The sequence below is a fragment of the Cucumis melo genome, chromosome 12, assembly GCF_025177605.1.
Source record: "Cucumis melo cultivar AY chromosome 12, USDA_Cmelo_AY_1.0, whole genome shotgun sequence".
Classification (NCBI taxonomy): domain Eukaryota; kingdom Viridiplantae; phylum Streptophyta; class Magnoliopsida; order Cucurbitales; family Cucurbitaceae; genus Cucumis; species Cucumis melo.
The window spans coordinates 18,248,006-18,271,462 of NC_066868.1; the positions used below are offsets into that span (position 1 = coordinate 18,248,006).

Here is a 23,457-nt window from a genome sequence, read left to right on the forward strand (position 1 = left end):
TACCAGTTTATTCTTCCCAAGAACCCTAAATTAAGTTTTAAAGGAAGGTCAAGTGGGAGAAATACAATTCAAAGATCTCGACACTTATTGTTATATACAATGTTAGGGTCTTATTGTAAAATCATGAAACTACAGTTTACATATGGTATTAAAGCCTTGATTGAGAACTTGTGATTTTACATGGATGATTAATAATTTGTTTTTATGTTTTCGCTGCATGTTTTCTTAAATTTAAATCAAGATTCTTTAATTATCGATTATCATTTGAATTAAAGATTTCTTTTTTATTATCGATTGTGAATTTGAATCAAGATGGATAGTTGGAAGGAAAGATTTGATAGATTGACAATAATTTTTTTTAAAAAATAATGATTATGTATTGATTATATTTTATGCGTTATGCATATATTATCTTTTAAATAATTCATTTATCCTGGTGATTTAAATTATGCCGTCTATATTGAATGAGAGTTTGATAAAATTATTTGCAATAATAATATTTTTGCAAATTTTGCTATTAGAATCACTTGAATTATGTTATTCGATATCTATATGTTAGGAATAATTTGTTTGTCACCAAAGTGATCAAATTAGTATGTTATATAGATATTAAAATAAATTTAATTGGGGGAAAACAAATAAGTTTTAGAGATTGAAGAAAATTATTTTATTTTCTTATTATGAAAAAGAAATTTTTTTTATCTTCTTATCATGAAAAAAGAAAATAAAATAAAGAAAAAGAAGATAAAGATATTTAAAGCATGTATTTGTTTGTGATTATTTGATATCTATAGTACAAATAATTTTTTAGTCATCTATATACTCTAAAGTTGGAAAAGAGTGAATTTAATCTTATGTGATTATGTTCCAACTCCCTGCTTGATCTTGTCCCTAAGATGGTAGGCTTATGAGTCGGCATTCTAACTAGTCTTATCCGTACAAATCAAAAGACAATTTCTTGCGAACTGAAGTTGATAATGTTGGGGTTTTGTGTTCTAAAACTCGTAGATAGTAAATATAATCCATTGATTATTATTAATAAATTGTTATTATTATAATTTCAATAAGTGTTATTGATTATATTATTTGTTTTGTCTTAATAATCTAAATCCAATGAACTAACATTCTAACCTGTTTAATGAGTCTTGAACAGTATGTAGAGACATATAGGAATCGACGTTCGAGCTACAACTTAAATGGTCTATAATACAGGGATAAGGTTGGATACCTTAACCTGGTAACACTATAGATACGACTCACTTTGTATTTGATACAAACACAATGATCCAATGCATTCGTGTAGGTGACATGCGAGTAATGGTATCCTATGCAATGAATTTGTATAAAACTGGACCACAAAATAGTAACCACCAGATGTAACTCCGTTAACTAGTCGGGTTTCTATTTCATTAAGATGATCTAGGTAACTTAGTCTTAATCCTAAGTGTATTATGAACTCATGTTCGTAAGGGATTGACCGTTGATTCGTACAGTGAGAGTGACCAGATTAATGACTCGATATGCTTATCATTTTTTGGGACAAGACCGAATGGAGAGTTGGGAACATAATCACATAAGATGAAATTCACTCCTTCTCGACTTTAAGGTAAGTAAATGAGTGTTCCCTTAAATAATGTTTTCGAGATTTGAACAAAGGGCCTACCCTCTCTATGGCACGAGAGGGGTTTATGTTTAGTGGTTGGACCATAAACAAGTTGTTCATTAGGGGACTACTGGTATTTAAGGACTAGAAGTAACCAAGGGGTAAATGATAATTTGACCCAACTGGTGTTACAAACACTTGTGAGGAACTAAGGGTGCGTTTGGGGAAAGGGTTGAGTTATGGAAGGGTTGGTGTTATGATAAAACTAGTGTTATGATAAATCTAGTTTTATCATAACCCTTGTTTGGGGGAATGGTTTAGAAACTTAGTTTTATGATAAGAGGTGTTTGGGGGAAGAGTTATGTAGGAAGAGTTATGTGGGAAGAGTTATGATAATGTTATGAATAAGATGTGTTTGAGGGAAGAGTTATGTGGGTAGGTTTATGGGGATTTTATGATAAGATGTGTTTGGGGGAAGAGTTATGTGGGTTGAGTTATGAATATTTTTTTTTAATAGTCATTTTTTTTTAATTCACATTGTACATATACGAAAGAAATTATTATTGCATTTTTTTTTATGAAAGCGTCGAACCCCTTTTATTGCAAATTTTTTTTCTATGTCTAATGTTATTAAACTAGTAAACACAGTTGACCAATTTCGAAATAATTTGTTAACAAATTGTATTAATTTTATTATAAGTCATTTTTTACCAAATAGAAACTTTTTGTGGTTTTTTATTCTTAAATCGAAAACCAAGCTCTCATTGGGTAGTATGATCAATATAGAACTTGGTAAATCTAAATTTATGTCTTGTTAACTGTTTTGGATACCATGAATTGTGCAGTCTGAAAAAGCAACTTTGAGTGAAGAACCGAACAAAGTCCCTTTAGATGACTTGATTTTTCATGTGATGCGCTAGGACGTGCAAGAACATTGCAACCATTTCCTCCGCATCGACAATTTCTGTCGACGAAATACCAGCAAAAATAATCCTTAGTAAGTGGCATAAAATAAAAATGTTCGCCTTTCCATTCAAGTACTATGGCGGCATACTAGGTCTGACGCGTGGATCATACGAAAGTATGCTAGCTACCTAATTCTCTGCCTAATGTCATATGATGTATGTGTTAACTGCTTATTGTCGTTCATAAGTGCCTCCAACGTTAACAGTAACTGACATTGGGAAACTGTAAATACAGTTAGGATTGCAGCAATATTTTGTGAGTCCATTGGGAGGTAACCACTGTGAACGTGTGTAATTAGAATGTTATTACACCTACAACACATGTGTTACACATGAATGGTGATATACATTTTAAAAAATATTTACAACTCTTGCAAAAATCCTAATTTGGAATAAGTAATACTAAGAACAATTAGAAATATAAAAATAGTGTATGCTATGTGGCTCGAATTAACCATGTCAATTATTGAACTCACATCGCTCACGTCAAAATTGCACTAAAAAAATTATTATGAACTCAGTGGCGATTAACTTTGAAAACATATAAATAGTCTTAGACCTCTGTTTTGTAATGTGAAAAAAAAATGGTTGGCTTAAGATGTGTTAAAATAACCATTGATAGTAGTTTGGAGAATTTTTCTTAGTATGATTTGTAAACATATTAGCGGGAGCATGATTTTTTTAGTGTAATGTGATAATTTGTTTAGTTCCAATTTTTTTGTCATTAAATTCGCGGGTATGGTTTTTATTGAAAATGAACATAGTCACTTTTGTAAAAAAATATGTGGTTCCTAATTTTCTTCAACTAATGTGGCAAGTATCTTTGCATGGCAAGTAGTCATGAAATGCAATCTAAGTAGATTGTAAGAAACAAATACAGACTTAAAGGTGCGAGAAAAAAATTAGAGTGATGCAATTTTAGCGTGCATACAATAAAAGGATACTAGAAATGTTCGTTTTATAGTGCAACAGCTAAATACAAGACCAAAAGAAGTCAAATTACAAAATCGATAGTTTGTTGGGAACAATTCAATTGAAATTACACTGTCTTAATCATAAACGAAATGAAACGACAAGAAAATAAAAAATATACTACAAATGGCTAATCTGTAGTACCTCTTACAAGGGTATTATGAAGGTCGATGTCCTGCAAAAGAAAACGAAAATTAGGAAACAACACAGCAACGTGAGCACCGACTATTCTAAATGAGTCGAGTAATTGAAAAAAATAAAAAGAAACCATAAACAATATGTATCGTGTACGTTGACGAATGTATCCAAAAATCAAAATAAAAACGAAGGTCGTTAATAGTAAGCATAAAAATGTAAATGATTTTAGAAAAAAAATATCCTCAAAGGAAAGAAATTCGTTCAATAATTTGAACCGAATTTCTAGTAGTGAAACATCAATTAAAATAATAGATCTACAAAACATCAATTGTCATAAGGATTGAAGAGACAAAACAATCAATAAGGAACAGAGACAGCGGCCAAATGGATTCCCCAAAAGACCAGTCATTGTACAGATATTGAAATAAACAAGTAAATCCAAGTGAATGAAAATTACAAAAACAGAGGCAGCACAAGTTCAAAATGAATAGTCTCCAACAGGTATAATCCTCATCGAAACGAAAGAACAACCTCAACAGAAACTATTGTACATACAAACATAGAAACATAGCAAAATACAAACCTAAACAAATAAGAAGCAAAAAGAAATTAAAACAATAGATCTCAACTTGCACAGAGAGTATGAAAATTTAAAATAACATATAAAAAGAGCAAACAAACTTAAATATGCTAAAAGAATAAATTGAAATCAGAATCGTAGACCTCATCATCGGCTTCCGAAAATAAAGAAAATTCAAATCAAGAATTACCTCCCTACCATGCTCGAAAATCACCTATTGCCATAATAAGGAATGTGTAGCACCGTCCTAACTCAGTGAAGGAAAACACCGATCGACAAGGAAAAGACCTCAACAAAAGAGAAGTCAAGCGACAAGGAGAATTCCAAAGGGCAACAATGAAGGACTTGTATGTTCATTGAGAAAACTCATCGAACATGCAAGGCAGGGTTTCAGAGGCAAGGAATTGTCCTAACCGTTCAACAAAACCTAAAAGGGAAAACCAAAAAGTCTCCGAGGCAACACCATTGGAGCAAAACCTTCAACAAAAACGAATCACAGTTTCGAAGAGTGAGAGAGAATGTGGAACTGTTTTAGAGATGGATTTCAAAGAGAACAGAAGGGGGTTTTAGATCTAATGGAAAAAAAATTCGACCAGAAAACGAATGGCGAAGCTCTCACAAACATACGGATCGACTAAATTTTTTTTGCATATCATGTATAAAGGAGTTGAGGGAGAAAAAGGGAAGGGTGGAGAATAAGTTGAAGATGGTTTGTAGAAGGATTTAAGGAAGGGGGAACACAGATTGAAGAGACTAAACACGGGTTGAAGGGGAGAAAAAAAGAAGAAAATTCGACAAGTTTGAGGAAGGAAGAATGTGGGGTTAAAGGGGTAAAACGAGTATTATGGAAACTCTAAAACTAGGGTTTCCATAAAATGCATGAGGCCCAAACGTGGGTTAGGGTTATCCAAACCCAACCCCACAGTGTTAATACTAAGCTCAAACAACCTCTAACTATGTCTACAGTGAGAAAAGTTCAACTGTAAGTCTTTTGTGGAGTGTACGTACACACAGTTAACGAATATCGATTAATGTAGTTACTAAGTTTAGTCAATTAATCTCATATCGTTGTAGCTTCTGATCTGTAGGTCCATTAGGTCACCTTTCTAACCTGTAAAAGGTAATGAGATTTATGTATTGGTTGTAATTTGAAATATTCAAATTTACTTTGGGAATTAATATAATGTATGGTGATACATTATAATATATATTTTATATTTTAATTAAACTTTATTATATAAATTTTATTTGGATATGATTCAAAAATAATTTATGAAAGAATAAAATATTTGAATGAATTCAAATATTAATTTAATGTGAATTAGATTCATATTAAAACTATATGTAAAAATTTAATGTGCACATGATACACATTAAAACTATATGTTACGAGAGAAATTTATATTTAATACGATTCATATTTGGATTAAATTAGATATAAAATGTTTAATTTTGGAAATTAATTAAAAGTTTAGTTTAATTTTATTTAATTAAATTAAAACTATAGGTTATGTGAGATATATTCATTTAAATAATTAATATGATTTAATTAATTATTTGATTAAATTAAATTAATAATTATTTTAATATTAAGTTATTAAATTAATAGGAAACGTGGGTGGTTTTCCCACGTTCTCATTTTCTCTCAACTTCCGAGGGAGATATCAGAGTTGAGCAGTAGAAGTGTTTTGGGAAACTCTGCATATTGTAAAAAATTCTCTCGATCTCTTCTCTGCCTTTTTCCCTTCTCCAATTTTGGTTCTCACAAACCAAAATTTCAACTAAAAGAATAGGAAGATTTTCAAGCAGTGGTGCCTCAATTTGGCGATTGACAGATACAGAGTCGTCAATGAACGTAAGTGCCTTTTACTCTTCTTTGTCTTTCTTCTCTGTATAAGCATGCTTAGCTATATAAATTTTCTTTTGCTAATGTACTAGTATTTTTAAATCCCAAATTAAATTGAGTAATGGTTCTGTTTAATTATTTCGCTGCTAGGCACTTATCCTTTTAGATAATATCTCATGATTAAGGCTAAGTTTCCTTAGTCATTCAATTGAAATAAAGAGGGTAAAATGCACTTTTGGTTCATGAGGTTTGAAGTTTATGTCTATTTGGTCTCTAAAGTTTCGAAATAGATACTTTGGTCTCCCACATTTGCTAAATACTATTAAATAGTCCTTGGGTTAACTTTAATTTAACAGAATGCTTACTGAACCGTTAATTGTTGACATGGACATTAGTTATATTTGATGATGTATAAACTATATTGAATTAGTTCGAAAAAATTAAAATAAAAGCTTTAAAATATACCTATAACTTTAAAATCTTTATCTTTTTTATTTAACTTTTTGGTAAAAGAGAAAATACATTTTTGAGTCTTGGTGCTCTAGCTTAGTTATTGTTGAGTTAAACAAGATTGATATAGTTTTTCGTGAACTCCTTCGAAGAATATCAATTTTTTTTTTTTGTATAAATCTTATCAATTTTTTTTTGTATAAATCTTATCAATTTTTTTTTTGTATAAATCTTAGTTCGAGTAGATGATGAATCTCGACCAAGATTTATGATTTTGCCCTGAGCTTCGTTGAAAGAGTCCTAAGATCATATGAGTTTCACATGCATTTTGCAGGGTAATCTTGGGGCTGATTTTTCCCGAGATTTGACCGAGATTACCACATAGAAAACATGCAAAACTCTAATCTCGTGGCATACCAGTGCAATCTTACTCGAGTTCTATTGCTTATACATGCAATCTCGACCGAGAATGTTCCGATATTTACTCGAGATTCATCACAGAATATTGATTTACGTGTATTTTTTTCTTGCAAATGCCTCTTGTAAGGAAGATCAATTTTTGGTATTTTTTTAAACAAAAAACTTTAATGGTTTCCATAAAAAAATGGTAATGATATTTTTTTAACAAAATTTGAAAGTTTTATAGGGTGTTTTTTAAGCAAAAATGCAAAACTGAGGAGTATTTTTTATAATTTAGCCAAAATTTTAAAAAACACTAACTTTTTCTTAGTAGAACAATTCGGGTAGAGGAATGAACCTTTGAAGTTGGTTTTCAATTTTTTAGAAATGACCAAAAATTGTTTTCTTGAACATGTGTAGTTGCTTAGGTGTATGCTTGTTTGGTTTTTTTTTTTTTTTTTTTTTTTTTTTTTTTAATGTTTGACACTGCTTTTGTTAAGTGCAGTGTCGAACAACATGAAAAAGAAACACACGTAAATCAATATTTTGTGATGAATCTTGGAAAATTATCGAGGCATTCTCGATCGAAATTATATGAATAAACAATAAAAGTTGGGCAAGATTGCATCAGGATGCCACGAGATTAGGGTTTTGCATGCATTGTATATGGTAATATCGATCAAATCTCAGGGAAAATCGGTCCCGAGATTACCTTGCAAAATGCATGTGAAACTTATATGATCTCGGGACTCCTTCAATGAAACTCGAAACAAAGTCATAAATATCGGCCGAGATTCATCATCTGCATGGACCAAGATTCTTCGAAGGAGTTCATGAAAAACTATAAAATTTGTGAAGATTAACTCAACAATAACTAGATCAAAGCACCAAGACTAAAAAAATGTATTTTCTTTTTTACCAACTTAAATAAAAAGATAATTTTTTTTTAAGTTATAGGTTTATTTTAAAGCTTTCAATATTTTAAGCGGTCTTTTCAAAAATATAACAAAGTAGTAAAATATTTAAACTGTACAGAATAATTTCGAAAACGGAAAAAGCCCCGAGGCTCACGGTGTAAAATACCAAAAATATCTCGTCAACAACGTGCACTTAATATATTTGCGATCGTTTAGATTTGGTTATTATTTGGTACGCGATCGTTTAGATATGGTTACAATTTATCTTTTCAATTATATCATTTAATTTTGTTACTCGTTTAATTTGGTTACGTTTAAATTTGGTTATACGATTGTTTAGATTTGATTTTTTTTTCAAAATTTGTTACACGATTTTTTTAATTCTTTTAGTAATTTTTTTTACACGTTAAATTTGGGTACTCCAATCTAAATGATTTTTTTCAAGATTCTTTTCACTACACGTTTACTTATTTTTACAAGATCGTTTACATTTGGCTATTCTAAATGATTTTTTACAAATTCTTTATACATGATTTTTTTTCATGATTGTTTACTTTCTTTTTACATAATTGTTCACATTTGGTTACATCAATCTAAATTATTTTTTTTCAAGATTCCTTATACACGATCGTTTATTTTTTTACACATGATTGTTTACATTTGGCTACTCCAATGTAGATGATTTTTTTCAAAATTCTTTATACACAATCTTTTAGATTTTTCTATTTTTTGTATACGGTAGTTTAGATTTGGTTACCCAAATTTAAACAACTTAAAAAAAAGGAAAAGAAGAAATACAATGGAAAGATGGAAAGACAAACCTTTATTTAAAAAATGGCTAAGCTTTGTTACAAAGTATTTTATTACATTTATGAAAGTTTTCTTATTTTAATTTATTTTCTAACTAATTCAATATAATTTACCCATTATCAAAATAAATGTCCACGTCAAACCTTATCGGTCTAATAAGCATCTGTTAAATTAAATGGACCATTTAGAATTATTTAGCAAACGTGGGAACCAAAGTGTTTATTTTGAAATTTAGAGAGATATGAAGAGACAAAAATGCATTTTACCCAAAAGAAAATGTTTATATGTAGAAATATTTTCGACTTTTCATATTCCATTTTATTCTAAAACTCAAATTTTTAAAAAACAATCCTAAAAACATAGGTAGTCTTTCTTCTTCTTCTTTTTTTTCCTTCCTCTTTAGGTTTATTTGGTTTTTATTTTATAAAAAAAGTTTAAAAAAATTGAAGATTTGAGATTTTGGAAGGAAAATGGGAAGTTTAACGCTTAACCCTCTCAAATTTAGGTCGAGTTCAAATTTGAAGGAAAAGAAACTCAGGCCCCCCACGGAAGTCGTCGCCGTCTATCACCGATCACAGCGGCTGCCGGACGCCTCAGTTGACGCCGCCGAACATTTTCACCGAACGCCGGCCACTGATGTTGAGTTTTCCTCTCTCTCTAGCACCTCTTCTACAGTGCAGCTTACCGTTGCCTTCGGCCCGCCATCACCGGAATAGGAACTTTGGGTAAGGCTTTTAGTTATTTCCTTTTTAAAAATTTTGTTTCACATTGAATGTTTTGGCCTAAATACTGCTTTATCCATGATTTTAGAGGTTTGGATTCTAAGCTTTGAAGGGATCAGTGCCACTCTCCAGCAAGATAGAGGGCGTTTGATTTGTTTTAGTAAGTGTCAAGGCTTTGAAACCCTTGAAATTTAACATCGATGGCTGGAATTCGGGGTTCTAACCCTTATTATGGAATTGTGCATAGGTTTTTCGTCTTCCTCAAGGAGTGGCGGCGGTTCCTCCATGTTCCGACCTTCGATTTCGGAGGCTTCTGCAACTTCCAAAGCTTTATAATTTCCATTATGTCTGAAGAAGAATGGAAGTCCCTTTTCCCGATTGGTACCGTTTTCAAGTCTCCCCTCTTAATCTCTGGTTCTTCCGTCAAAAATTCAATCGGCCCACTCGTCTTCAACCCTGTTCCAACCTCTCTTACCCGCCTCTTTTCGTCGCAGTCTTTATTGCCCTCTCTTTCTCCTCCTTCAGTTCTCAATCTCCCTAGATTTCTTCTCACTTCTTCGTCAGTTGTTCCTTCAACTTCTTCCTCTGTTGCTTCACTCTTTGGTGAGCAGCAATGCTGCAGTGATCCACCTTCCGTTCTACGCTACAATCGCCTCCAATGCCTTCCATGTCCCAATTCGAGCAGTGTTGTTGTGTTTTTTCCCACTGGGCCTAATTCTGACCATGTTGGGTTCTTGGTGGTTTCTAGTAATGGTTCAGGTTTGGACGTTCAATCTGATTGCAGTAATGATGTTTTTAGTGTTGAAAGTGAACTGAATTATCAGATTTTTGGGATTGCTGTGAACCCTACTTTGGGTTTTGTTGATGATTCTTGTGTAGATATTGGGTTTCTGTTGGCTTATACTATGTATTCTGTTGAATGGTTTATTGTGAAAAATCATGCAATTGGTTCGATTCGTCGGCCAAGTGTTAGTTTGGTTCATATGGGTAGCAAGGTTTTTAAGACATGTTCTGTTGTTCATGCTTGTTGGAATCCTCATTTGTCTGAAGAAAGTGTGGTTTTATTGGAAGACGGCAGTTTGTTCTTGTTTGACATGGAGCCTCTGTTGAAGGCTAAAAATTACAATGCAAATGCTAATTTGAAAGGAATCAAGTTGAAAGTGTCATGGGATGGTTTAGATTGCTCGAAAAAAGTGAAGTGGTTGAGTTGTGATTTTAGTTGGCATCCAAGAATCTTAATTGTTGCACGTTCTGATGCTGTTTTTTTGGTTGATTTAAGGGAGAATGAGTGTAGTATTTCTTGCTTAATGAAGATAGAGACACTCCCCAGTTCTCTGGGAGAAAAGGAACAATTCCTTGCATTTTCTAAAGCAGGCTCTGATGGTTTTTATTTCTCCGTTGCTTCAAATCGTCTCTTACTTCTTTGTGACATACGAAAACCACTGTCACCGGTGTTGCAATGGACGCACGGTCTCGATGACCCAAGCTATGTGAATGTTTTTAGCTTGTCTGAGTTAAGATCTAGTCCAGGCAATAGTATGTATAAAGTAGCTTCTGAGTCAGGTTATTGCATTGTACTGGGATCCTTTTGGAGTAGTGAGTTTAACACATTTTGTTATGGACCTTCTCCACCAGCTCTTGATCAATCTATTTCTTCAAGAAGTTCAAAATATTTCCAGTCACTTTATGCTTGGGAGCGTCCTTCAAACCTCATATTATCTGGTCGAGAGTGTCCATGCAGTAGTTGCCTTACAAGACAAGAATCTTTGAAGGATGCAATTTGTGAATGGGTAGAGTGGCAACAAAAGAAGGAAATAGTGTTGGGCTTTAGCATCTTGGATAATAATCTCTCTCTACCATTTACAGGACAAAATGAATACGGCAGTTTTACACTTGTAAGGCTTATGTCATCTGGGGTTCTTGAAGCACAGACTTATCAAGCATCTTGGAACTCATTGAAGAAAATAGATGTAGTTCATAAAGAATCATTGAATCTTAACGATTATTTGCTATATGGATGGTTACTTGATGATAAATATAGATTTACCAGAAGATATATCTACTTCAATTTTGACTACCTAATGGGATATTTAAATGATAAGTTAGATGAAGTTGTGGATTCTTTCATGAGGAAGTATAGTAAGGATTCTTTATGTGAGCAATCTTTGAGTCTCGAAGTTCACGAAGTTTTGTGTGAGAAGATAAAAGCTTGTGGGTTTGATCGTTTGAGGTCGACTCCAGCACTTGCTGTTGTGTTCAATGACATTAGTTTGCCTTCAAGTATACAGGAGATCGCTTTCAGAAAGTTGTGGGCAAGCTTACCCATGGAACTTTTGCATTTTTCCTTCTCTAGTTATTCTGAGTTCCTTGAGAACAAGAATACAGTATCCATTGAATTTCTAAGTGTTCCTAGCCTTCATCAGTTGCCTCCTTTTATGCTAAGGGACCCATCAAACCGCAGTAATAAGTGGTCACATAAGGTGCCACGAACTGAAAATATTGTAGGTCCAGTACTTCCTCTTCCCATTCTGCTCGTACTTCACGAGTTTCGTAATGGATGTTCAAAGTTGGAGGAAGAAGGGGTAGGAAAATTTTCATTAGAAGCAGAATTTCGTGAGCAATATGATGAAATTAGGTCTGCAGCTGGTGAGATGGCTGTGTCACCTTTTGAGCCAAAGGTTGATGATGGTCCTGCTGTCTCTCTTGGTGATGATCGAGAGTATGTTTCTGCCGAGTCTCAGAAGCCAAAGAATTTTGTTTCATTTCATCCATTTGCCTTCAATTCCCGTACTTTGTATAACACACAAGGAAACTTGACTAATTGTGCCAATGTATTTGATTCATTAATATTCAAGTTAGAAGGAAAGGAGGCATCCAGTGAGAAATCTGAGAACAATGCTAGTAGAGAACTCTACAATGGTCTCTGCCCTGTTGAGTTGGAATTCAACGCTCCCTTGATGGACTTTGGGTCAAAAGAATTGAAGGCATATGATATGTTGAAAAGGCAACTGTTGAAATGGGAAGATGGGTTTGATGCATACAAGGAATTTCGATCTAAGATTTGATGGACATCAGTCTGCTTTGAATCTTTAGAGCTTCATGTATAGAATCTGATAAGTTGTGAGAACAAGTGAACAGGTATTTGAATACATGCAAGGAACAAAATTCCTACTAATTAGTATTTTTTTTTTAATATCCGGATTGTCAGGGCCAACTTATGCGCTTTTTGATTAATCTCACGGGACAACCCGTTTGATCCTACAACATTTGGGTGTCAAGCTCTAATGTGTAATTACAAATCATTTCTCTAGTTCTTCTGTTCTAAAGGATTTGTTTTCACAGGTATATGATGAAAACATGTTTTCCAAAAGTGATGAAGACTGGAGGACCAAGAAAGTGTGGAACTACCTCGACAACTACTGACTCGAGTCATAGAAAAGGCTACAATTTGGCATCCATAAAAGGTACTATTTCCAATATACAATAACTTTAACCTTTAAAAGTTATCCCATCACTGGGAACTCGTCCTTTTATTTTTTTTTCTCAATGAGAGTAGTGGTTCTTGTAAAATAAAAAAAACTTGGGAACTAGTTTTTGTTTCAAAAAATAAAGAGCTGCTAATCATGTTGGTTGCTGTGTTTGTATTAGCTAAACGGCTCTGTTTGAATAATTTCTGCTTCAAATTTACTGTTCATTTCAGTGCAAGGTTACAAAAATCCCTTTGTAATGTAAATACAAGCCATGGTTTAAGAGCTTATGGATGTAGGAAATAGGAACACATTTACCTTACAATTGTAGTGATCATGATGAGAGTATGAAAATGAAACCTCATATGGATATGCGATTTTTGGGATGAAGGGTAAGAAGGACCAATTGTGAATTCCCAATTGCTATTTTTCTGATTTCTATTTCAGGATTCCAAAAGATATGCCCCACGAGTTGCTAACTTTAGTTTTAGGGGAAAAGTGCACTATTTCCACTTTGTGACTAACCAGCAGGCATTACTTATATGATACTGTTATTTTCTTTTCAGTTATCATTATATATTTTTTTTACCGTTTTAAACATATTAATGATGCTTATAAAGTAATAAGACAATATTGCTATAAGGTGCATGAGAAACTGAATGCTTGCCTTGCAAGATAAATTAACAGAAACAAAGAAAATTTTGAATTTATGTCATTGTCAACTTACCGGTGCAATTGTGTGCAATGCTTATACTGATGGATTGGTAAAGGGTGGAAACAATGTTAAAGCGGTAGAGATCTTTCAGAGGATGAAGAGAGATGGCTGCCAAGTGTCAACCCTCTACAGATATTTACATAATGTCAATAAACGTGTATGGAAAGGTGAGCCTAAACAGGTTGTTAAGAACTCTTTTATCAGTATTTGAATTTTGTTGTTTGATTGCTTTAGTACAGGTACGATGGATCAAATAATATCTAGCCTACTGAAGCGTTTAAATTCTGTTTAGGGGTTTCAATGATTTCTGGACGATACTTTATCATTTTAGTTTCTTTAATATTTATTATTGTTTTTTTTTTTGCTATACTTTATGCAAATATTTGGTATTTCTTCTTTCCTTCTCATTTTCTGAATCTATTTATACATAGTTAGTTTAGCAACTGGGATAACTGGTCTTCTTTGTTCAATTTTGATATATTTATATTTTCTTCTTCACTTTTCATGAAAATGAAAAGAATAAGGAAAAAGCATTTTGAGTTAATAACTAGTTCTGGGAAGATCATCTGGTTTTTGGTTGGGACCAGGGATATATGATGATTTGGTGAATGAACCTTATCATGGCATATGATGTCAATTCGTCAAACCACAACCGTTGCATATCCATCGTGTCTGGTTTAACCAAAGCTCAATTCAGGTCTCTTGAACGCATGCTTAAATTGAGTCCAATGGAAGAAGCAATCTTCTACATTTTTAACAAAAAAATCTTACGGTGGGATTGCCAGTCAGTGTTGTAATAGGACATATCAGTTTATCTGATAGGAATCCACTCTTCAATTTCTTCATCCTTTAAAACTCCTCTCAACCTCAGGTCTCACGTAGCATTATGAGAGGACCAATATTGAGATTGGCCATAATGTCTACTCTTCCAAAGAAAATCTCCAAATCCACCAAGAAAAAGTGTCATATTTTTGTGCATAAGGTGGTGGGAAATCCCAGGGCCATCCCTTTCAAATGGAAGAGACATCATTCTCCAGTTAATTCGCAACACACCATCCAAACTTGGTCCTACATAACTTTGTGTATGAAGTTTCTAATTTTTTTTCTCAATTCCAAAGACAATATTGTTGTGCACGTTGGAATGAAAAATAGGAATAAGTAGGAAACTTCAGGAGAACCAACTAGTTACGGAGAAAAGGAATGAGTAGATAACTTTGAGAGAACCAATTACTTGAAATAATCTGCTCTCTTGTAACGAGCCAAGCACGCTTCAGTTGTCAAGCCTACAAGAAATCATTTTCATCACCAGATGTGAAAATTCCTTTGGCTTAGGAGTATCTAGCAATGAAAACTCCGAATATTAAAAAGAGAAGTCTCCTTTTGGGCATCCAAAATCCTCAATCACTTGCCCGACTTTTGAATGGAAGGATGAATACACCATACCAGCCACAATAAGTTTAGTTATCTTAAGGCCTGAAGCTTCTGCAAAGATATTGACAATCCTGAATAAAAGCACTGGAATCTACTGTAGTATTTATGTGGATTTCAAATTAGTTTTGATTTTTAATATTTTCTCTCCTAGTCTAATAATCATAGGTCATAGGTTTATGCAGGAAAGTAAGTCCTATATGGCATTAAAGATATTTGATGAAATGAGAAGTCAAAGGTGCAAACCTAACATCTGCAGCTTTACAGCTTAGTAAAGGCACTTGCTAGAGAGGGACTTTGTGATGAAACAGAAGAAATATTTGAGCAAATGCAACAAGCTGGTTACGAACTTGATTTCTATGCTTATAATGCTCTCATGGAGTGATAGAGGTAAAGTAAAACTGATCTGGTACGATCTTGTAGATATAGTCTTCATTCTTGAAAGTAAAGCGAATATGCAGTTGTCACTTCAAAATAGTCAGTCAGTACTTTGAAGGTCTGGCTGGCATATGGACATCGATAACTAGTGAGCTTTAGTAGGCAATAGAGATTTAATTTTTTTCTTCTAACAATTGTAATATTTGACAGTCCTTGTACCTTTATTTTTTGTTTTGCAAGAACAAATCACCTCTACGTTTTTAATGCATCATGCTGTGGGTAAGAACAATGTAGAACAATTGCTTATAAATTTGATGTTTTGTGCTTAGGCTTTATGTTTTCTTGTGTTAGAAAATTTTAGATGACCATGATAGCCCTTCGATGTAATTTTTTCTTTATTAAAAAATATACCGTCTTGGTCATTTGCAGTCGTGCTGGTTTTCCATATGGAGCTACAGAAATATTTTCACTCATGCAACATATGTGATGTGATCCAGATATAGCTTCATACAACATCATGGTGAATGCATATGGAAGAGGTGGCCTTCATGAAGGTATGTAAACTCAAGTTACATTTAGTAATTCTTCCATTAAGTTTCTTCTAATTGTTTCTCATTATAATAAAGATTTCTCACATTTTTTTTTCAGATTGAAGAGACGAATTGATGATATTGGACGATGTGGCATTCAACTCACCTCCAAATCACGCTAACATGCTGCTGTTTGTTGATTCCACCCTTGTAGTAATTTTCCCATCAGCGTTTTAAGGATGTCCCTGAGAATGCTGACAACCATGGAAAGAGTGTAATTTTCAGATTGGTAAGTTTGCGTTATTTTCTTTCCTCTTCTTGGAATACTGGTCTGATCCTCAAGCATGATGTAAGAGTTTCCTATTAAATTTGTTGGTGTGTACTAAGAAAAGTTGAACGTGCTTAATGGAATTTACAAGAGAACAATTAATGTCTTAAGACAAGGGGATGCTTTGTCTCCCGTTGTGGATGTCTTAAGTCGGCCCATTTTCACGGGGTGGAAGGAAACCTAATCGAACCATTTAGGGTTGGTGGGAATGAAGTGGCCTTATTGCATCTTCAATATGCGGATGATACTATGTTATTATGCTCTGGGAAAGAGGAGTCCTTGATCCTTAACCATATTGTGGCTTTTTTTAATAGTGTCAGGGCTCAAAATCAACTCAAAATCAACAGGAACAAATGATTTAGTTGGAACCCCTTTTTTTAGTTGGGGTGTTTTAGTGGGTTTGTTTTTTTTTTTTTTTTTTGTGTATGCCCTTATATTCTTTCATTATTTCTCAAGTATCAATTACATGGTTGTGGTTTTGGTTGGTGTCTTTTGTTGTGTTCTAAAATGAACATAGATTTTTTTTCTAGTATTGATCACTTCTGTGGTTAATTTCAAATAAAAGCACACTCAAATAGTTAGAGGATCAAAACTAACCTATATTTGTGATTGGTCTTGTGGGAGTTGACCTTACATTTTCTTTTAATAATTATTATTGGTAGAAATAAGAGGTCCTTTTTCTTTAAAGGAAGAAAATGGTGGCGGTTAACTCATCTATATAAAGAACTAAGTTGGAAAGAAAATCCATTTTGCGTCGTGACACATTTATTGTTGAAGAATTGGAACCGTGAGCTTAATTTTGCCAATAGAGAAGAAAAAAGACGTGAGCCTCTGAAAAAATCTCTTTTTATTTCTTCAATTTTAGTGTTACAGTGAGTGATTATTAAAAAATGCAGTGTTCATTTTTGTTGTCAGCTGGGTGTTTCTCTTATTGTTTCAAGTTGACGAGTTGTGGTACTGATCTTGGAAAGAAAGATTTATAAGCGAATTCGAGGGTTTCTATGCAATCTCCATCATAGTAGAACCTGCATTTTCGGAGGACTAGATGTATTCTCAATTTTAGAGTGCACCTGTATATTTCTCAATGTTCTCATTTTTTCCTACTCTTTATTATTTGTTGTGATTATTTATTTGACTCTAACTCGTGAAGTCTAAGTTTTAGATATAATTTATTTCATTCCACATTTATTTATATCTCGCATAAATTCCCAACTGTTTCTTTATTGATCTAACTTTTTTTATTGATCTAAGACCCTTGTTCATTTGTTTAGGTAACATACACTGAAGAAGCAATTATCTTATTTCTTTATTTCTTTACTTGAATAATTTCACTAACTCCTTTTTACTTCGTTTTTTTTTGTAGGTTGATGGATTATTAATTCATAGTGTCTTGACTACAAACACAATTAAGCTGGAGTCAGTTTAATATATGTCAACCTTGCTTGTTTGTTTGTATTTCATGTTCCGTTTTATTGCAAGTTTGTTATTGACATTCTATGTATGCAACTCTAGTTGGGCGACAAGACTATGCATATGCAATAAAAGGTGCAATGTACATTTAAACCTAATGATATGTCTATTGAGTATAAGTTTCTCTCTCTTGCTAAGTGTAAGCGAAAGGTTTTTAGATAGATCAAGGTCTAACAAATGGATTTTCAAGTTATCAGATTATAACGCATATTTTTGTTCTTATGTTGTATTTAAACGATATTCACAGTATCAAGTTTCTAAACTAAACCTATTATTTACACTAATGGTGGTGTGGTATGAAAGGTGACATGGCTGTGAAGGATTATGGATGCCATCAAAGTAACTTTGCTTTTAGACTTTAAAAATAACGAAGGAAAGTTACTATACTACGATGAAAGATGAAAAGGAGATTTTCTCTGGCGGTACATATAACAATTTCAACTTGAAATTAAGACAATACACAACTATTTCAACTTCAAGTCAAGGGAATACACTTTATAATTTCAATTGAGTTAAGGGAATACACTTTATTTAAGGTAGACAATCTCTTGGTGGTCCAATGTCACACAAACACATTTTCGATATGAGAAAGATTTAGTTTATTGGTTATACCTTAAACCAATTGATCAATATTGGATCAATGGAACTTAAGGAACAACATGGAATCTTGAGGGTAAAACGGTATCTTGACCCACAAACAACATGTGAAGGATTAATATACTAGTCATGGTTATATCATATCGAAACAAATATATCTATAAACGAGGTTGTGCAATTACGAGAATTTAGTAGAATGACTCGTTAGTTAACAAATATTGATTAACTCGGTATAAAAGGATTTAGTCAGTTAATCTCGAATAGTTGGAATCCATGATCTATAGGTTCATTAGGTTCCCCTATTAGCTCACATGGAATAAATTTAAAAAAGTATGTTGGATTGGTTCGAATTAGGAAAGGAAAGCAACAAGTATATGAATATAGTTATCGATTACTACTTAAAAGATAGAGTTTTAATTTATATTTAAATGTGATTTGAATATCAAGAATATGAATCTAGATTTATATTCAGAAGCTAAAAAAATGATGGAAATGATCAAAGTTGTAAAAAGTCAGAATGTTGACTTTTAACTTTGAAAAGTCAAATTTTGATCGACTTTAAAAATTCAAATATGATTTGAATTTTGAAAAAATGAATGCAGATTCATGCTTGGAAGGTTGAAATTAGTCAAGACAAATAAAATGTTAAAAAGTCAAAATGTTGACTTTTGGTGTGAGAAGTCAAAGTTTAACTTTGTCTAAAATGGTGAAAAGACCATTTTACCCTTTGACTAAAGTTGTAATTTCACTAACTCATAGTGGACTTTGTGGTTGCATGAGATGTTGACATTGAGCCTACTAAAGTCCTCTAAGTGTTAGTGCTCAATGAGGTATTGAGTTTTAGTGAACTAACTACATAACCTATTTTCCTCACCTTCTCATTCCACATCCCTCCGCAACAAGGACCTCTCTCCCATCCCAAAAGACCATACATCCAAAACCTCTCCTTCCCTACGAGGTTCTGTGCTGTGTAGCCACTCACCCTCCCACCAAAAGTCCAATAAAAAAAGACTCCGTGCACCTAGACTTGAACACGTCCCAGTAGTTGACTTATCAGAAGGGGACGAAGCAAACAAGGACGTGGTTGAGATTGATAACCCACACAATGTGGAGATGTGAGTAATTGTTTATGACCCACTCATTAAGAAAAAATAACCTTCCTTGATGAATCATGCAGACAAGCTCGGCGCCAAAGGATTTTGATGGCATGAAACTTTTTCCAAAAATAAAGGGGGCCTTCGCGATTACATCAAAACTAATGTTGCACCGTCCATGCATGATAATTTCCAAATAGGTAATGGAGCTGCAATTTTATACCTTGTGGCAAACAATAATGATACAACTACTAAGCTCCTAAGCCTCTTCGAGGAAAATGTGGCGATGCAAGAGCAAATATCTCAATTGTCCTCCACGGTAACCCAGTTGTCTGTCACGGTTTCCAACTTGTCCTCCACAATACACAATTATCATCTGTGATCTCCAACCTCATTGATTTCATCCTCGCACAGTTCGAATTATCATACCAAATGAGGGAGCGACACGACAGGTAGTTTCAAGCCCAAATGAAATATACTCATGTAGTGTTTGTGCATTGTGTTCCTCAACTTGTCATCCCGCCCGTGATAACACCCTTCCCTCCAATCCGTTAAGCTCCTGGAGAACCTGATCCCCACCAGAATAACTAAATTTGGGGGTGTTCTCTTGTAATTTTGTTTTGCTTTGTGAATCATTTATATTCTTTTGGAATATGTTTATGTACTTCGTTAATCAAATTTATACAAGTTCATATTTCTTCTATATTATGCTTTACGTTTTTATAGTCGCTTGTTTCATTTTTTGTATTCTTTGAGTTATATCTTTTGTTTTTTGCAAGGATAATTTCCATGACGAGAATGATGCAAACTTTAATTTAACTTGTCTTTAGCGAAGAAAACTTTCTTTAGTGAAATGGACTTAGAAAATATTTTTGGTAGTCTTTAGGCGAGCAAGCTTTACCTTAAATATCTTTTGTAAGTTTTTCTAAGTTCATCTTATTATTCACTTTTTCACAATGAGCACCTTGCCGCGTTTTAAATTTGAGAATGTGCAAGGTCCGAGCTAAAGCATTTGAAAAATAAAAGAACTTTTTGTTTTCAAGTGATTAAAACTTAAAAAATTGAAAATAACAAAAACTAACTTATTTTTTAAATTCTAAATTTAATTGAAATAATAACTCCAATGTTGCCACCTCTCACAAAAGTAATAAAGAAGAAAAGCTTCAAAGTCTGAGAGAAAGTAAATAAGTGGTGATAAGAGTTGTAGTTGAGGAGAGGAACAGACTCACATAGAGTACCTATGGTTTTCCTCTCAACACCTAATGCAAATAAATAATAAACGGAGTTTTGTTGTGAAAAAAAAAAAAGAAAAAAACCAAAAATTTTCAAAACAACAACCATTTTGTAAAAATTGAAAATAAGATTTTTTGAAAATGAACAAGGAAGTTTTGAGACTTAAGCTTGCCACGTTTAGAATCTAGAAATATTTTCAAGTTTAAAGTAGGTGAGGAAAGGACAAAATGCTAGAATGCGAGATAAATCAGAAACGCATCCTGAGAAGTTTAATGAAGAATGCCAAAGGGATAAGGTTTAAAATCCTAGGATGATGCTTGAGGACAAACATTATTTTAAATTTGGTGAAAACTTATAGAAATACAAGTTATTTTAGTCTTTTATGTAAAATAATGAGACCTTATTGCATAAGAAGGGAAGAAAACATGGGAAAAAGTATAGAATTTGATCAACTTGTATATTGCATGCTACAAAAGAATTTCATCTCTGTTTTATATTATTTATCGTAGAATAGTAAGCAAAAAGAAGTAGAGCTTGGAGATAGTACGTTACGCAAGGAGATGTGTCCGACCAACTCTATGACAAGCAATCAAGCTAGATGATCTGATGCACTAGCAGACAAATTTGGTTGGCATGAATGTCAGAAAAAGGACAAAAGGTCGCTTGTGTAGCGCCAATGCAACTTTTCAAAAGCATTAATGACGTGTGAAATTACTTGTCAACATCATCATTCACATATAAATAGAAGCCTCTGCTTCAGAATTGGGTGTGCAATCTTTGGTCGGAAAGCAAGTTCATACTCTTCCTTTCTTTCTCCCTTGAGTTTTAGATGAGAGCTTAGAGCAAAAAGAGAGAGAGAATTCTTCCCCTACCATTTTTCCCTCATGAACAAGCAAAAATTAGAGTCAAGGATTATGAGAAATCATACTCTGAGGCTTGACATACTTCTTTGTATTTCATTTTCTATTTTTGTTGTATTGCTTTGTAATATGTAGTCTATGACTGAGAGGCCTATCGATATGTTATTAATAGCACTGCATTTCTTCTATCATTCTCCCATTGATCTTCTATTATCCATGTTTAATCTGTTTAATTAGTTCATGAGTAATGAAATGTGTTTTTTATACTAGAGAATCTGATTGTATGTTTTATAAGTTTTGCTTAGTTATACGCAAGTGTCAACACATTCTATGTTTGAGAGAGACAATCCATTGATCGCAATCACCTGACAAGTGAAAGCAAGCAGTTAACTAAGCAAGTGACGAGGAGATTGTAGCAATACAATCTTATCGTCGGATTATCCTTCGCATAAGTTGCAGAGATGTTAATGTGTGGGGCGAAAGCATCGAGAGGTTGTCCGCCTTAATTAACGGTAAATTACAGATAATAAAAACAAGCTGATTATTAGATATAAATCATAGTTTTTTGGATCCCGAGAGGCGAGCAACTATGGTGAAGGCGCCTAAAGGTCGCTCGCCTTAATTTCGAAGTTAATATAAGCTTTGTATCGTCTTGAACTATTAATGCACAATTCATTGCGATTAGTTAATTAAGCATTCTTTCCTACCATGCCTGCAAACTGAGTTCCCTCTCCATTTCACTCTATCGCCATGTTCACCTTGTAGCGCCAAAGGCAACTTAGTGTAGATAACTAGGTTAAATTATATTGTTAATATATTCATATTGTATAGATTATACCGTATGAGTTTAGTTAAGCGATCAGATCATTAGGAACATTAATTCCCTGTGTTCGATCCTAGACCTACCAAGAAACCTCTCTTTGCTTATACTTGGGCGATAGAGAGGAAAACTTGTATTACACGCATATCATTAGAGGTTTTGCAACGCATGAATAAGACTTCACCTTTTATCGTATACATTTATTGTAGTCGCGTGATAGTAGCTCAATTAAAGCCTTAACATGACATATCTACAAGCAATTGCTTATGCAAATAAACAAACAAGCACCTATTAATTTAATTTAAATTAAATAATTAAGTAAATCATATTTAATTAATATTTCATTTAAATCATATTTAGATGAATATCTCTCACATAACCTATAATATTAATTTAATTAAATAAAATTAAACTAAACTATTAATTATTTCTCCAATTAGTTAATTGCTAAAGTAAATGTCCTTAATTTAATCCAAATTTGAATATATTCAAATATAAATTTCTCTCATAATCTATAGTTTTAATATATATCATATAAATTTTAGCCTATAGTTTTGATATAATCTAATTCACATTAAGTTAATATTTGAACACATTCAAATATTTTATCCTCTCATAAATTAATTTTGAATCATATCCAAAATTAAATTTATATAATAAAGTTTAATAAAAGACATACATTATATTAATTCTCAGAGTAAATTTGAACATTTCAAATTACAACCAATATATATTAATCTCATTACCCTTTATATATCTCCCACTTGCTCTAGATTACCTAATATACATATCTCGCAGAACTAGATTTTCTAGATAACTCTCGAACACTTTAGTCGTGAGAGTCTTTGTAAATGGATCAGTAATGTTGTGCTTCGAAGCGATCTTGGTTACGATCACATCCCCTCGTTGCACAATCTCCCGTATAAGGTGATACTTCCTCTCTATGTGTTTCTTTCGTTTGTGGCTGCGAAGTTCTTTAGAACAACTTCTAAATTATATAGGAACTTCCTGAGCCAAACTGCTTCTTTTGCTGCTTCACAAGTAGCAATGTATTTAGCCTCCATGGTAGAGTCTGCAATTCATCCTTGCTTGATGCTACACCATACCCTAGCTCCCCTGTTCAAGGTGAACACTA

General features: G+C 33.1%; 1 protein-coding gene across 6 annotated transcripts; it reads left to right on the forward strand.

Annotated features, from left to right (window-relative positions):
- Positions 1-9,024: 9,024 nt before the first annotated feature.
- On the forward strand, positions 9,025-17,816 carry LOC103498249 (uncharacterized). 6 transcript variants are annotated; one of them, XM_051080605.1, is made up of 10 exons: positions 9,025-9,043; positions 9,186-9,405; positions 9,491-9,562; positions 9,650-12,540; positions 12,745-12,866; positions 13,640-13,751; positions 15,188-15,402; positions 15,820-15,944; positions 16,039-16,209; positions 17,612-17,816. In XM_051080605.1, the coding sequence occupies exon 4, from the start codon at positions 9,747-9,749 to the stop codon at positions 12,465-12,467; it is 2,721 nt and encodes a 906-aa protein (XP_050936562.1). In that variant the 5' UTR covers positions 9,025-9,043; positions 9,186-9,405; positions 9,491-9,562; positions 9,650-9,746; the 3' UTR covers positions 12,468-12,540; positions 12,745-12,866; positions 13,640-13,751; positions 15,188-15,402; positions 15,820-15,944; positions 16,039-16,209; positions 17,612-17,816. The 6 variants fall into 6 exon arrangements, with proteins under 6 accessions (XP_050936562.1, XP_008459007.2, XP_016902363.2 ...); XM_008460785.3 differs by lacking the exon at positions 9,025-9,043 and having other exon boundaries at positions 9,062-9,405; XM_017046874.2 differs by lacking the exon at positions 9,025-9,043 and having other exon boundaries at positions 9,099-9,405; positions 15,188-15,669.
- Positions 17,817-23,457: the final 5,641 nt, after the last annotated feature.

Coding starts and splice junctions, on each gene's coding strand:
- LOC103498249 (XM_051080605.1), top strand. CDS start 9,747: ATGTCTGAAGAAGAATGGAAGTCCCTTTTCCCGATTGGTACCGTTTTC.